The sequence below is a fragment of the Babylonia areolata genome, chromosome 23, assembly GCF_041734735.1.
Source record: "Babylonia areolata isolate BAREFJ2019XMU chromosome 23, ASM4173473v1, whole genome shotgun sequence".
Taxonomy (NCBI): domain Eukaryota; kingdom Metazoa; phylum Mollusca; class Gastropoda; order Neogastropoda; family Buccinidae; genus Babylonia; species Babylonia areolata.
In genome coordinates this window covers 28923998-28940474 of record NC_134898.1, presented here as the reverse complement: position 1 = coordinate 28940474, position 16477 = coordinate 28923998, and the positions used below count along the sequence as shown (strand labels likewise).

Sequence of the window (16477 nt, the reverse complement as noted above, 5' to 3'; positions counted from 1 at the left end):
CAAAACCCTCTGATATCATAGTGCTTTGATGATGTCTGGCTTACAAGTTACACAGAGGGTCTAATACTCCATGTTTACAATCTCCCAAATAATAAACAATATATATCCAAATAAATCATTGCATCCAATATCCCCCAAATTTCTTTTTAATCATATATATATATATATATATATATATATATATATATATATATATATATATATATATATATATATATATATATATATATAATAAACAATGTACAATCAATAAGTCTAGAAATGAGTCTCTCCCTCCCAGAAAAGAACCTAAATTGCTCCCTCGCTTTTACACACACACACACACACACACACACACACACACTCTCTCTCTCTCTCTCTCTCTCTATTCTCTCAAATAAACCTGCAGGATCAATAAGCAAGCAGTTAATGAAGAATAACAGCTGACTCCTGACACAGTTTCCTTTTTCCATTAAGAAATGGAGCACAGTAGTAGGACAGTGGAAGAGGGTGTGTGTTGGGGGCCCCCAGGGGAGTGAGGAGGGGGGTTGGGGGGGAGGAGGAGGGGGAGGGGTGTAGTATGGGGAGAGGGGGGACCAGGACCGTGACCAGGTACAGTGAGGTAACTGGCGATACAACTACCACACTTGGAACTGATGTGTCCCACTGTTTTCATGCTTGGCTGGACTCCCCCTCCCCCCACCCCTCACCCCCAACTTGACAGAGGAAGCGGGGAGGGGGGGGGGGGGGCGCAGGGGGAAGGCTTGTTTGTGTACCGCCTTACACCACAGATGAGGTCAGCATAAGGCCCCCCAACCCCTCCTCTATCCTCACCCCCCCCCCCCCCCCACCACCACACACTGGTCCTTCTCTTTCCACCTCTCACCTCCCAGCCCCCCTAACCTCCCACCCCCCACTCTCTCTCTCCCTCCCTTATTATCCTGCTGCTGCTTTCCCCCCTCCATTCTCTCAACTAGACATCGGCAGTCAAAACAACCCTCACAGTCATCCACTCACTGGGGTTATTAACGTTTTCTCGCTACTATAATTTTATCTTATCACCGGGAACTTAACTTGTGTCAGTGTGAACTTATCACGTAATCATTAGTCATGAGGAAGTCCGCTTCATATGTATATATATATTATATATATCCTGAATGTGTACTGAAGTAGAGTTAAAGCGCATGAATATACATGTATGCATACAATGTCAAACTTTATGTACTATACTCATACTCTGTGTGTGTGTGTGTGTGTGTGTGTGTGTGTGTGTGTGCACGCGCTCTCACACATGTGGGTACATGCTTTTAAAGATTTATGTTGGACATTCATGTGTGGTGTAGTGCATGTGTACTGTAGATCTGTGTGTGTGTGTGTGTGTGTGTGTGTGTGTGTGTGTGTGTGTGTGTGTGTGTGTGTGTGTGTGTGTGTGTGTGTGTGTGTGTGTGTGTGCGTGCGTGTGTGTGTGTGTGTGTGTGTCTTTTGTGTCTGTAAGTGTGTCAGTGTGTGAGAGTGTGTTGTGAAGTTTCTGAAAATAATACCAAGTTATCAAATGGCTGCAGAGTACATGTCTTACAATTTTCATACAAATGATGCAAGATGACAACACATACCCATTATCTGCATAGTCAGTTTGTGTTTCTTAAATTATCACAAACATTCTTGCTACTGCTTTTCTTTATCTTTCCCAACACTTGAAAACTTTTTCCCCACCCACAAAACAAGAACAAAACCACTCCTTTCATAAATTTCATCTTTTCTTTCTCCTTTAAACATAAATCTGCATGTATATTATACTGAGATCTATAGGTCTACTCAAGTTAGGATTTTTTTTTCTTCTTTTAATGAACTGTGATAATTTTGTGTAAAAACAATTTTTCTGTCCTCTTCACCTACACATGGAAATCATATAATACCATTAAATTCATTTAAATAATAATCAACAGAAAGAAAACCATCATTTTATAACATTACATAATATGTAGGTGAGTCATCTAAAATCTAATTGTCTTTCAATGCATTTACTAACAGTCATTAACTTAGCTTGTTAACTTACTATTCTTGCTAACTTACTTGTTTTAATCCTTTCTTTTACTGTCAACAGTATTTGTTGATTCATTTACTTTTCAATATGGTTTAGTTTATTAATTACCATGGTAACAAGAAATGAAAAATTAATCTTGGAGAAAAACTGAAATACACCTCAACTCACAAGTTCTTGTGCTGTTGACCATAACATAAAATCCTATCAATTCAGACATTCTAAAAATGACATAATGAAAACCTTATCATGTATTGAATGCTTCATAATTACTTCTTTTTTTTTTAATACATTTTAATTTAATTTAAAACAAAAGCTTTTTTACCACATGTATTTTCATATCAATTCAAATATATACTATATATCTCTTGTACTTGAGTTCAAAACAACATGATCATAATCAGCATGACAATTTTTTAATGCTGTATTTATTGTTGTATTTAATTTAATTTAGTAGACAGCAAAGATTTTTTTCCCTTTAACTTTTTTCTTCCATTGTTTACAAGACCTCATGAACTTGTTAAGTCTCTTCATGAAACACATACACTGATAATAGTGATGCAGAAGATTTTTAAAAGGACAAAACATATGAATGGTTTATTTATTTATCTTTTTTTTTTTAAACATCTATTTGTGGTTTGGATTTTTTTTAAACTACAATCCACAAACTTGAAAAAAGAAAAAAAATGTCTTCAATTTTTATCTTTATAGTAACTTTAAGTACAGAACTTCAAACCAAAGCCAACAAAAATAATCAATGCACAGAGATTTCATGATCAGTCTGGTTTACTGTCCAATCAAAAAACACACTTCATGTTAACTTGCCTAGTCTGGGGATAGCACCAGTTAACACACACACACACACACACACACACACACACACACGCACACACACAAACACATAAAAGGGAAAAAAGTCCTATGTATTTTGTAACACAAAAAAATCAATACATATATATTTTTTTATTACAAATTTTAATTTTCAAAGGCAAATTTTAACGGACAGACCAGGACAGAAGCATGTCAACAACTGAATGTCAAACACTAACACAAGTGAGAAAGAATTAATGGTCTGTGACTGGTTGAAAGCATAGTCAGAGGTCTCTCACTTGTGTGTCAACATTTGATAACCCTCCACTGAGGACACTCAAGCAGGCCTGTGTTGTTTCCTGGCCAAGCAGTGGGAAGAGCCAAACACACATGGAATGAACTTTTCTCTCCACTTGAGCAGATCTACTTCTCTTCACTAACCCTTCCTTCCCCATCTGAATGTGTGTAAGTGTGGTACTGTTACAGTATGTCAGTGTGTGTGTGTGTGTGTGTGTGTGTGTGTTAAAATCTTAAGTTGCTTTAATGCATAAGTACACAACAGTAACAAACGCCTGGTGTACACACACACACACACACACACACACACACACACACAATCACACCGCAATAGCTACACAACAGACCCCAGCGAGGCAAACTTCATGACTATTATCGTCTTCGACTTCCATTCAAACTCCGATCCATATTCAAAACAAACTGAGCAATCAGCTGATCGTGTGTCCAGAACGCTACAATAACTGTCTTTACATTAAAAAAAATTAATAATAATAATACCAGCTTCAAACAACTCCCCGCCCCCGCACCGTAAGATGTAGTAGCCGCGATACAGTAAGCGGAATAAGACAGCTGTCTACCTTTGCACCAGCCATCTTGTTCCCCTCGGAGGGGTGCAGCCGAAAGGGGCCGAGGTAGACAGGTCCCGTAGAGGGAAAACACCGAGCCGCCATGGCTTCCCAACACTATCTGGGTCAGCCCTCACCATCACCAGTCAAACACAAACCACTGCAGTCCAACACGGGAAAATCCAATCAATTCTGACAAACTCCAACAAACTGAAACTTCCCTGAGGTCGCTTAGCTGTCAATGAACCATCCGGAAGTTCGATCTACAAGAATGACAACTATTTCAGAGATTCTAACCGCGCAAATACCGTGCGCCCATTCCCCTGCATACAGAGTGAATTTCTAACTACAGGAGAGGAATCGGACCAAACTGACGCAATGTACTTACCTTTTCTTATCTCCTGAGGACGTGTATATGATTTTGGGTCACTGTTACTCAAAAATTACACTTAAAGAGGAGAGCAGAAGGTATGTCAGGCATGACACAAAGAATCTGGACAACGTAATGTTTTCTGCGCATCACGGCCGCGCAGAACAGCTTCGGACGTCAGTCATGAACAGCGAGCGGCTCTTGGATGTTGCAACAAAACTGGCCCATGCAATTCACTGCACGCGCTCTGTCTCCTGCAGTTGAGCTTCGTCCATTGTTTCGGTTTACCGCTACTGGTTTTCGACCTTCATAACAAAAACATCTCTCGCTGTCGCAAAGCATCTCGTATTTTCGTTGCACATGTTGGCTATTCTGTTTCCCTCCCTCTGCAGAACGGAGCTGTCGAATTCGCGTGATGTTCCTTTTCGGAGGGGTGGTGTGTCTCCTCGTGGGCATCGAAAACAGACGTGGCGGGGTGCGCGAATCGTGGAGTTCAGTCGTTCTCTGTTCTAATCATAACAGCTGAGTGTGTGAAGATATGACAGCAGCAGCATATTGATTTTGCTCTTTCGTTTTTCGCGATGTGGCATAAAGATGCAACAAGTATGACTGACATCATTGTCCCAAACTGTTGACAGTATCAGAGGGCAGACGGAGTTGGAGTCGCAAGCCGCAGTTTGAATCACCGTCAGGCAGTGATAAACTTGGGGGGAGTTGGGGGTGGGGGGGAATTCGTGTTTATTTATGTTAAAGAAAAGATATTTTGTTATTGAAAATATTATTTAAACTGTTCATGTTCTGACCGGACAGACATATTCCTCACTGATCAAACTGACTACTGAGACGTGATGTCGAACGAAGCAACCGGTGACACTCCCATCTTTTCGACAACCATTCCCACCCGCCAGCCCCACGCCCACACCCTCTGGTCAACAAATTCACTTAACACTTTTAATACTGCTCAGGTGATTAACTTGAGTCACGGCTGTGTCTCGGTTTTGGATTCAGACCGTGGACGCGGACTGACTGAGATCACCGGCCGTGAAAAACTGAGAACGTGACATTAACTTGAGCTACTATACTACTGATACACCAATAAAACGGTCTTCAGTCTTGCGGCAAATCTCAGTTTAGTAGGCGAACAAACTATTTGTACAACCATATTTTACTCAGTGACACATGAACTGTTACTGACTGACCGGCTGCCGGAGTGGCCCCACTGACCCACTCCACATGCTCTCCGGCCCAAGCCACGGCATACAGTCCACACAAAATAAAGCTGACTGATTCACACGAACTGATAAAACTGACCGGGCCAAAATACCCATCAGTGCCGGAGAGCATCCGTACCGGCTCAGTCATTTAGTCGACTACAACGCAGTGTCGACTGACCATAGCACTCAGCCATGTGACACGGGCAGAGAACTCAGTGCCGTAGCGTAGTCACCGCTGACTCGAAGAGGAGGATCCCGCGAAGAACCAATGATACCGGACAGCAAGTCAGTGATTACTAAATCACTCAGTCCACCCCCCCCCCCCCCCCCCCCCCCCCCCCCGGTACCCCCACAGCCGCCACTTTCCAAATAAACACATGTAATAAGCAAAAACTCAGTGACAGAACTCACGCAACGACAGTCGTTGTACGTGACTATGTTGCCGGAGCGCGGCGACCGCCGGAGTCCCCCAGAAAAGAAGTTCATTCACAAAAGAGTATCAGCCTCTCTCTCTCTCTCTCTCTCTCTCTCTCTCTCTCCGCTCTCTCTCTCTCTCTCTCCGCTCTCTCTCTCTCTCTCTCTCTCTCTCTCTCTCTCTCTCTCTCTCTCACAGTGAATCTCTCGGTCCTTCTGTCTCCGTCTCACTGACGCAGCGCGCGCGCACACACACTGACACACATACAAGTACACACACACACACACACAACGGAACGCATGGGTCGCCTTTCAAAATTACGTAATCATTCTGTGACAAAGAAAACAATGTCGCTGAAAGAAAACAGAAGCCTGCGTCTAAAAGTGCATGGCTTGATCGGTGCAGGCCACCGTGTGTGTGTGTGTGTGTCTGTGTGTGTGTGTGTGCACGGTGTCCGTGTGTGTGTGTGTGTGCACGCGCGCCGGCGTCCGCAGTGTATGTGTGTGTGTGCGCGCGCCGGTGTCAACATGATGATGTTTGCGTGTTTGTCTACATGTGTAACCTTTCTTCAAGTTTACTACTGACAATGTGTGAGTGCGTCTGTGTGTCTGTTTCCAGTGTGTGTGTGTATACAGCTGCGTCAGTGGACATGCGTGCATACAAGAGACTGAGTGTGCGACCTGCGAGTGTATATTTGACCTTTCTTTTTATCACTGACCAAGTGTGTTTGAGTACCGTGACGTGCATGCGTCTGTGTGTATCATGTATTATTTTCACCGCAGATAAATGCTTGTGTGTGTGGTGTGGTGTGGTGTGGTGTGTGTGTGTGTATGACGATGATTCGAAGTGTCAGTGTGTGTGCGTCAGTGTAAGGGGGGTGTGTGGTAATGGAGGCGTGTTGGGGGTGTCGGGGGGAGGGGGGGGTGTCGGGGGGGGGGGGGGGGGCGGACGGGGCTGAGGGGGAGGGGGATAGGTGTGTGGGGGTACTGTAGGTGCGTGTGTGGGTGTCAAAGTGGGGGTGTTGGAAGGGGCAGTGTTGTGTTAGTCTGTGCCAGTATCTGTGTCCGGATGTGTCTCTGTGTGAGTGACGGTGTCTCTAGTCGAAGTCAGTGTGTGTGTGTGTGTGTGTGTGTGTGTATGTGGACGCGCGCACAAACACACACACACACACACACACACATACACACACACACACACACACACACACACACACACGTGGTAACAGGACATCAGTCCCATCGGATAACACCAGTGCTGGGTTCCCATAGAAACAAGGAAGCCGGTAAAAAAAATGTGCCCCAGGCTCTTGGCAGCAAGTAGGTCGCAGCAGCTGGCTGGCTTCATTCACTGTCCAGTGGTGTGTGTGTCGTTCCAATCAGTCACTATCAGGGAACGTTGACCGAAACACACGCGCTCGCGCGCGCGCGCGCACACACACACACACACATACACGCATGCGCACACTTAGACGAACACACACACACATGCAGACACACACACACAGACACACATACACACACACGTTCACACACACACACACACACACACACGCATGCTCACGCATACAAGAACACACACATGCAGACAGACACACTCACACACACAAACACGTGCGCGTGCGCATGCACACACACACACGCGCACACACACACACGAATACACATACACACACACGCGCGCGCGTACACACACACATACACGCACGCACACACGCATGCACACACACACACACACACTGACACACACAAGCATACAAAAAGGTAGATAGACATTATAACTAGACAAACAGATAGATACATCAGTAGATAGATGGAAGGGGAAATCAGAGAAAGACATTGATATAGATGGATGGATGGATCGACGGTGGATGAATAGGGTTCAGTATTAAATGGGTGTCAATAGTTAATTCTTCTCAGTTCTTAATTCAGAATGAAATAAAACAAACAGTTGTTCAGCGCTTTTTTTCTTCTTCTTCTGATTTGTTCGCAGATTGTAGCTTCCGCGTATGGCCATTTTTACCCAAGCCATTTACTTGGGTAGCCATTTTCCGTTTTCCTAGTAGGTATAAGTGCTCGCAAAGTTTGCGTCTCCATGAAATAAAATCCTGTTTAACACCATATATATATATATATATTTTTTTTTTACAATGCAATATACATTTAATGGTGTTCGTTTATCTATCCTTTGTCACTGTGTGTGTGTGTGTGTGTGTGATTGTGACTGTGTGTGTGTGTGTGTGTGTGTGTGCGCGCGCGCGCACGTGTGTGTGTGTGTATGTATGCATGTGTGTATGCGTCTGTGTATGTGTGCGCACGCTCATGTGTATATGCGTGTGTGTGAGTGTGTATGTGTGTATGCACGTGCGCACGCGCGTGTGTGTATGCGTGTGCGTGCGTATGTGCGTGCGTGCGTGTATGTGTGCATGCGTGTGTGTGTGTGTGTGTGTGTGTGTGTGTGTGTGTGTGTGTGCACGCGCGCGAAGGCCTGATCAGCGCGTTTGGGTTTATCTATGCAGAGATCTGACATATGCTCCCAACTCCCCCTTTTTTTCCTCTCCAGCGGATGTGGTGTTGCGTATATTATGTATCAGACCGTACGCTTTGACATCTCCATGAATCTGTGTGTGTGTGTGTGTGTGTGTGTGTGTGCGCGCGCGCGTGTGTGTGTACTTACAGTGGATTTCTTCCACACAGGGGACAACATGTTATCATTTTGTTCCATTTCCGGCAGTGCGCCATGTTTGTGCTGCACAAGGGACCTCCGTTATCGTCTCATCCGAATGACTAGACGCTCTCAACTTTGCTTTTCCAGTCAAACTTGGGAGAAAGTGCGAGACCGGGATTCGAACCACATAACATCCTCACTGACGGCAGATAAATATCCCGTTCTTCCACCTTCCTCCTAAATCAGACCACAGAGACAGTCACGCATATGATGTACGACCATTACCCATTAATCAATTTGAAATGTACAAAATGACAGTGATAATCATAAACTTGATAGTATCGTGAAGGCTGTTGTCAAATGTTCGCAGCTCATGTCGACAACCGCAGAGTTCTACAAACGAACCAGCACGCTTCACCGCGCACTCAACTGTAATTCTTTCCTCGCGCCCTTCATAGAGTAGAACTGCGGTCAAAATTCTACATACAAGGCAAGTATCGTTTAACCTTTCAGTCAAATCACATTCTAGATGTTGGAGCAGGAAATGAAATCTAAAGCAAAACTTAACAGCCAGCAAGTGGAAGAATTATTTAGTGAAAACACAGCCTTCCTTCATAATTAATTTACCAGACCATGTATTTGAGTGTTTGTGATATCTTAAGAGGTACCGTGGCTGATTCGGTTAGGTGTTAGACTTCTGATCCTGTGTTTACCAGTGTCCAGGGTCAGAGGCCTTGTTTCGGCATGGCGGTGTGTCCTTGGAAAAGGCACTGAACTCCGATTTTCACCACAATAGGCAGGTCTGCAAGAGCTGAATGGGTACCTGACTTGAAATGGGGTTAAAACGACAGAAGGAGAGAACTGGTTCTCGCCTTCCTATGCCGAGCTCTATACACAATGGATGCGAGTGAATTCACTGCTCCGATAGGTTTTCTTCTGCTTCTTGGCATTCACAGCTACACAAGCAGTCCAGCTCTGGCGATGAATGACGTCATTTCCTCCTGCTCTTTGTGGCTGCCATGTTGTTTGTGGGTGGAGTGTCGACATGTCACACACTTTTTGTCTTGCCGGTTTGTACAGGGGGCAGTTTTGGTCGTGGAAATGTGCTTTATTATTTAGGCATAGTGAGGCATGATAATTATGTAAGATGAATGTGAACATACGGAAATCTTTGGGTGTGTCTGAACATACTTTTGTGTTTGGTTGTGTGTTTGTGCTGGGTTATGAATGTTACATTTTTCATTTTAGCGTTTACATGCATGTTTTACCTGTCGTGTGTTTAAACACTGTACACCGAAATTGAGCATGATTTACATGGAAAGGCGATATATACATTAAATTATTATTATTGTTATTATGATAGAATGAGCTCCGCTGTCTGGTCTTTCCGTCCACAGGGACAGATAAACGATGACACCAGCTTCAGTTTTTGGTACATATAAGGCTACGGGACTCGTATTATTATCATAATTTTTTAATATTTTTTTTAATCTCTTCAGTCTCGGCGAATACTTGCACGCAACGGTGTTTTGTTTCTTTTTCTCAGTTCATCACAATGGGGATGCGGTGCCGTGCACAAGCTGGAAGACCTGTCAAGTCGAACCGACTTGTCCAGGTTCTAGTTTTGAGCCAGGAAACGAAGGGTCCTTGGGTGAAACAATTCTCATTATTGTGTATGCGCGCGAATGTGTGTGTTTGTGTACGTGAGTGTGGTGTATTTGTGTATCTGTGTGAGTGAGATGGATGAGTGTTTGTGTATCTGTGTGCGTGAGTGTGAACGTGAGCGCCCTGGAGTTTTATTTTTAATAAGACAAATCAATTACACACATAAATTATCGAATAATACACGGTACCCCCCCTACACACACACGCACAGACAGGGAGAAAGAGAAAGAAGAGAGAGAGAAAAAATAAAAACAGTCAAATATGGTGACACGGCAACAGTGAAATTAGTCATGAACAGCCCAAAGTCAACACCATTCAAACAATCATTTTATTATATAAAAAAAAGAAGTCCAAACAAACATTTACCTCTAAACAGCAGCCAGGGACTAATCATGCATACGTCTCATGATACACAGCATACTGTACTGCAGCAGAGATGTAACGGGTGTTACATTTTTAGCACCAAAGAGAAAGCATACAGCAGTACCGTACAGTACAGTATCTGTCACAAAGATCTGATCTGACATCCAGCAGCACATGAATATTCGTACATGCACCATCACAATCTACATTCTTCTCTATATCACACACAAGCTGGAGATGTAAAAAAAAAAAGAAAAGAAAGAAAACAAAGAAGAAAATGTACAGGCAAATAAAGGGAAAGGAAAATGAAGAAAAAAAAAGAAAGAAAAGAACTATGTCACATTCTATCTGGTCATTTGTGCTGAAATTCGGTAACTTGGAGGAAACAAATGGTATGAAAAGAGATGGCCAAGCATCATCAACATCATTCTTTTCTTCTGTGAGAGTTTTGATCGACACGCATTTCTCTGTGTGTGTAGACTGTGTTACTGGCAGGAATCCATCTCTCCTGAAGTCAGCTGCTGCTATGTAAGTTCCAAAAGAGATATTTTCCCATGATTTTACTTTAAGAATAATTATTTGTTTTTATTCTTTGGGATGGACAGACAATTTTTGTTCGAGTTCCTGCCTCACAAAATGTAAGAAGTTATCTTCTGACATTAAGATAAATTGTTACAGTTTGTCTGTGGGACAGTATCCAAAGATTATTGACTGTCTCTTTAATTTATTGAATATCTTATTGATTCCTTTTAACATGCAAATTCATAATGCTTACACAAATTTGTTCTTGTCATAACTAAACCTCTCCCAGTCATCTACATAATATTGTGATATGGGATATTTTATATACTTATTTACTTGTTTATTCATTGTTCATTCATGAGTCTGGAAATGGTAAACAACATAACTTTATCTTAAAGTCTTATGGCCACAAATTATGTGAGGCTATGTACGTCTATGGAATAGAAGAGTTTTATGTACTTCAAGAATCAAATGTATTGACAAAAGTGTAGGTGAACATATATCTTTAGTTAAGCATACAGGTTATGGTACAACTACGGGCTTATATGTCAACAATCATAATTTTTATTGGTCTCAACTCCTCTCCCTGTAGCCGCAACAAACAAAAACAGCAGATCAGCAAATACATGAAATATCATGTCATAAGTAAGTACACAACATACATATATATATATATATATATGTGTATAAAGAATATGATTATGTACAAGGTGCATTATGTGATTATTGCACTTTCTTTTTACATCGCTATTTCAAACGAGCTCATAATTTAAAATAGAGGATGATTATAGTCTATACAGACACAGCCAACACCATCTTTTGCTGATTAATAACAAGCTGTAAGTCACAGTGAAGAAATGACATTGTAAAGATTATGAAATAATAATAATAATAATAATAACAATGATATTAATAATAACTCACTGTAATAAACAAAAAAACATGGCATTTTCCTGCCAATGGTACCATTCTTTCAGAGTCAGCATACTGTACCTCACCTCTATGTGTAACGCCTTATTTGATAAAACACCACATATCGTAAACTGCTAACCTTGAAATTAAAAAGACATCACCGTGTCTCCCTAGTGCTAACAATGACATCACCCGCCATTTTCTCAAGAAGTGACACGTGCATAACTGGGAACACATCAGAGTGCAAACAATTCAATGCCCAAGTACACATATGCCACCAGTCGCCAACAACAAACATGAACAACGAAAGAAAACAAAAACAGAGAAGTCCTATCACATTTGCACACAACCACACACAGAGACACACACACACACACGTAACAGGAACACACCCCACCCACCCATGTATGTCTGCACACCTACATTCGCGCACTCACTTTAAGAAAGACAGTATGTAGTCTAAACGCAGACCCAAAGACAACATTCAATCTATCCCTTTACAATGAGAAATAATTCCTGTACTGTCCAGCAGATACACACTTGCAGGCAAGGCAAGGTACTTTATGGGCAGTTAATGACACCCGGCCAACAAACTGCGAGAGAGAGAGAAAGACAGCGAGACAAAGAGTGCGGGGGTGGGAGCGTGGGGAGGGGGAAGAGAGCGAGAGTGAGAGAGACAGAGAGACAGAGAGATTGAGTGAGCTTATTGGAGAAAAAAATCGCGGACAATCCCTGATAAAATGTACTTAAATGATGGCAGTTTGCAACCGAACTCAACGATATTCTTGATGAGATTCCTTTGCTTGACCCCACCGCCTCCCCTCCTCCCATCCTTCCCCAGTACCAGCAAGAATTAAATGACGTAACAACACCGTCTATCACATACAGGTACCCAGCTCTCCAACCCTCTTCTCTTTCAGTCACACTACGAAAACTGCATCGTCAAATAAGGTATATCTGGATTAAGAATATCATTCAAAACTGCAAGAGGTTTTCTTTTTTTTTCTTTCCCTTTTTATTTTCTGACTGATTTTAAAAAAAAAAGATTATCAACATCATAAAAAAAAATTAAGATTAAAAATAAAAGTCCCACGTCAGTGATATGACTGATGGGCTGTTCTTTAAGTGACGTCGTGGAACAACTAAACAGGATGACGCACGAACGAATGAATGACGTGTTCTCGCCGCGTGCTATTGTAAATCCGGCCCCTACTGTCTGCACGCGGGCATGGGGGCTGGCTGGCCGGCCGGCAGGACGTAAAAAAGGGGACCAGTGGTCTTGACGAGTGGAGGAGCGACAAGTGCTGTCTGTCATGGATAGGACAGAGTCATGTTGCTGGCGTACGGTGACGGTGACGTGACGGAGGTGGTGGTGGTGGTGGTTCAGTGGACGGCGCCCGAGGTGCTGGTGGAGGACTTGTACTTGGTGAAGATGTTGTACAGGACGCGGAGGGTCGACTTGAGGTCCAGGTTCACCACGTCTGGAACATAGTGTAATCACAAACTGCAGAACTAAACACCACACACTCATTGCTTGAATGCCCGTGGACACACACACACACACACGTGCGCGCTCGCACACACACAATCACAAGTCCGTACATTCTCTCCTTCTCTCTTACGTGCGCGCTCGCGCGCGCACAAACACACACACGTGCACGCTCGCATACATTCTCTCTCTCTCTCTCTCTCTCTCAGACAGATGACACAGAATAAGTATTGCCAGATTTTGATTGAGAACGCTTGGTCTAAACGCGCATCCAAGATGGTTTTATACTGACCCATCCACACTCTCCCCTTGTCCTATGTGTGGGTTCCAAAGAGAGGATGAAATACATTTTTTGGTTTTATTGTAAAGCATATGATGATATTCGTGATAAATGCATCATCTTCCAAACAAGTATTGCAAGGAGTAGGGATGTAACGGGTGTGCTGAAAATGAATTTTGATGACGATACAGTAAGATCACTAGTGAAGTTTATTGCGAGAAAAAAACGAAGGGCTGAAAACAGAATACAGAATGGACGGGGAAACCAACTGCAGTGACCCAGCCGACATAGATGAAAGCATGTGGTGAACAGTTCTTTAGTAGCGCGGGACCCCAGTCTCTTCACGAAATTGAGGACGCAGAAGAAGAGTAGGAGCAGGAAGGAGATGAGAGGTTAGCTCTTTCACCCCCTTCTCTTCCTCTCTCCGAACCCGACCTCTCTTCCAAGGCGGTTGTTGAAAAGACAAAGTAGGCGGTTGTTGAAAAAACAACAACAAAAAAACAATGTTTAAGATACGTCAACGATAGAACACTGTCACCTTACTCAAGAAGTTCGAAGGTCGAAGCCAATCGGTGGTGGCAGAAACAAAAAAACAACAAAAAACAAAAACAAAAAAACCAAGAACAAACAAAAAAAACAACAACCCCCCCCAAAAAAAACAAACAAAACAACAACAACAAAACAAACAAAAAAACAAAACAAAACAAAAAACAACAACAACAACAAAAACAAAAAAAACAAACGACAACAACAACGAAAACCGTGGTCGACTGACAACTCGTTTTCGTTCGCTTCTGGTTGAGATGAGCTCAAAGGAAGAGATGGCAGCCGTCTTACAGACCCGAACTATTTCCAAACAAACAAAACTGGTGGGGAGAAATGATATTGCCGATGTTTCCTGTGTGCTTACCTCCCTGAAATAAATGAAGGATCTCAGTATTGTCAAATTACTGATCACATTCAATCAATCCCTCCTCTACTCTCTCTCTCTCTCTCTGTGTGAAAAGCGGAGATATTCAGATCCTACCTGCCCAGTGCATGCGCACCAAGGTTCGTGGGTATTCTAATGATGCACCATCATAAATGATTACCGCCGCTATGATTATAAATAATGCACCAATGATAAACATGACCAGGCAACGGCCTTTGCTAGAGGACGACGCAGAGTAAATTAAAGACTCTTGTCTTGCATTCAGGGATGAACTGAACTGCCTGTGTATCTCTTATCGTTACGGTTATAGTATCTTTTAACCATCATGTTTTCCATTGCTTGTATGCTGCTCGCATTCACGTTCGGGGAAGATTAGGGGGCAAGGGGAGGCCAATGCTTAAGATGAACAAACCACCTGAGCCTTGTCTCTTCCCCCCCTCTCTCTCAGCACAAACACAAGCGAACACACACAGACACACACACACACTCTCTTTCACGTGAACAAACACACACCAGCCCCCACGTGTCCACACGCACTCGCACGCCCCAGACTGAATTGAACAGTGAATACAAATCACTGGAAGATAAACAGAAGACAGATGGCGGCACACGTGTACACACACCGAGGCACGCACACACACATACACACGCGCACACATACACACACACACACATGTACAAAAACACACGCACACACACGTACGTACACAGGCACGTCCTCTCCCCAACCCCACAAACGGGGACAAGAAGAACTGTGTGATGCGCATCACAGTATCAGCATGCACAACATCCACAAAGCACAACCTACTGTACAGCATCGCGCAGAAAAGTCTCGTCGGTTTGCACGACGGTTGTTCGGTCTTCATACGTCTGACAAACATTTAAAAGTGCTTGATGCATCCACTCTCTTTGCCCCCCCTCCCCTACCAGCCCCCCCCCCCCCCTCCCAATCCACGACTTATGTTCTCGATAGGATTAATCATTACGTTTTTCCTCTGCATGCTTGGGTGCGTCTATGCAGGCGTCTTATGTATGCATGTATGTATGTATGCATATATGAATGACAGAGAGAGGAAGACAAAGACAGAGAGAGAGAGAGGGAGAGAGCACGAGTGAGAGAGGGAGGGAGGGAGGGAGGGAGGGAGAGAGAGATGGAGAGAGGCAAACACATACAGCCAGACGGGCAGTCTGTCAGAGACAGGAAGAGCTGAGTAACGTGGGCTCGTATAATGTTTTTGTCTATAAAATGAGGACGGTTAAGAACACTCGTTCACCAAAGTGTGTGAAGTATATACTCCACAGGCCAGTCAGTCAGTCACTCCGCCTGCCAGTCAATTCTCTCTCACACACATCCAGATGAAGGACTGATTCCCAAAGCACGATGCGTTAGTTAAAAAAACAAAAACAACAACAACAAAAAACCCTGACATTTTACGTTTCTGCTGGACCTGTCTCGAGTCCATCCAGAGCAGTCAACGAGGCTCGTGGGAACACATATCCGTGACGTCTGGAGAGGAATGGGGAGGGGGACGGGGAAGAGAGGATGGAACGGTGAGAAAACAACAGCCACAATAAACAACAACAACAAAACAATGCAAAAATAAAAACAAGCAGTTTTTATGTAAACTACAGTAATACTACACGTGCATGCATTTGCGCACATGACACTTTACCAAACACCATGGCGACAAGGTAGCTAGCTTGGGTGGTGAGTCGGGGGTGCAGAGGGTGAGTGGGGGGGGTTAGTGGGAGGAAGAAGAAGCACCGTCCCCCTGTCCTCCCCCTCCCTCCCTCCCAAACACGCATCTCTCATCCACTTCACTTCAATTCCTGTCAGACTCTTCGGGTTTATTTCGCACTACTGTCCACTGTCTCGGCAGGTCGTCATTCTGACACTGACGGTCTCCATGGTGACAAGAGCGCATTACTTTTCTTCTCCGTCCGTCTGTGGAGTGGTGG

The 16477-nt window shown here is 43.6% G+C and overlaps 2 protein-coding genes across 5 annotated transcripts in view; both read right to left on the bottom strand.

Annotated features, from left to right (window-relative positions):
• The window catches only part of LOC143297966 (transcriptional enhancer factor TEF-1-like), a 41318-nt gene extending 35507 nt beyond the window's left edge, over nt 1-5811 (bottom strand). Inside the window, exon 1 of one of the 4 annotated variants that reach the window (XM_076610594.1) lies at nt 5689-5811. The gene's annotated coding sequence lies outside the window, so the exon portion shown is untranslated. Of the gene's footprint in view, nt 1-3705; nt 3834-4081; nt 4347-5688 lie in introns of those variants that run through there. The other 3 variants (XM_076610592.1, XM_076610596.1, XM_076610593.1) reach the window with 3 other exon arrangements.
• Nucleotides 5812-12858: 7047 nt separating this feature from the next.
• The window catches only part of LOC143297774 (beta-parvin-like), a 57822-nt gene continuing 54203 nt past the window's right edge, over nt 12859-16477 (bottom strand). The window contains 1 exon segment of the mRNA XM_076610251.1: nt 12859-13299. Coding sequence (XP_076466366.1) covers nt 13202-13299 — 98 coding nt within the window. The 3' untranslated portion in view covers nt 12859-13201.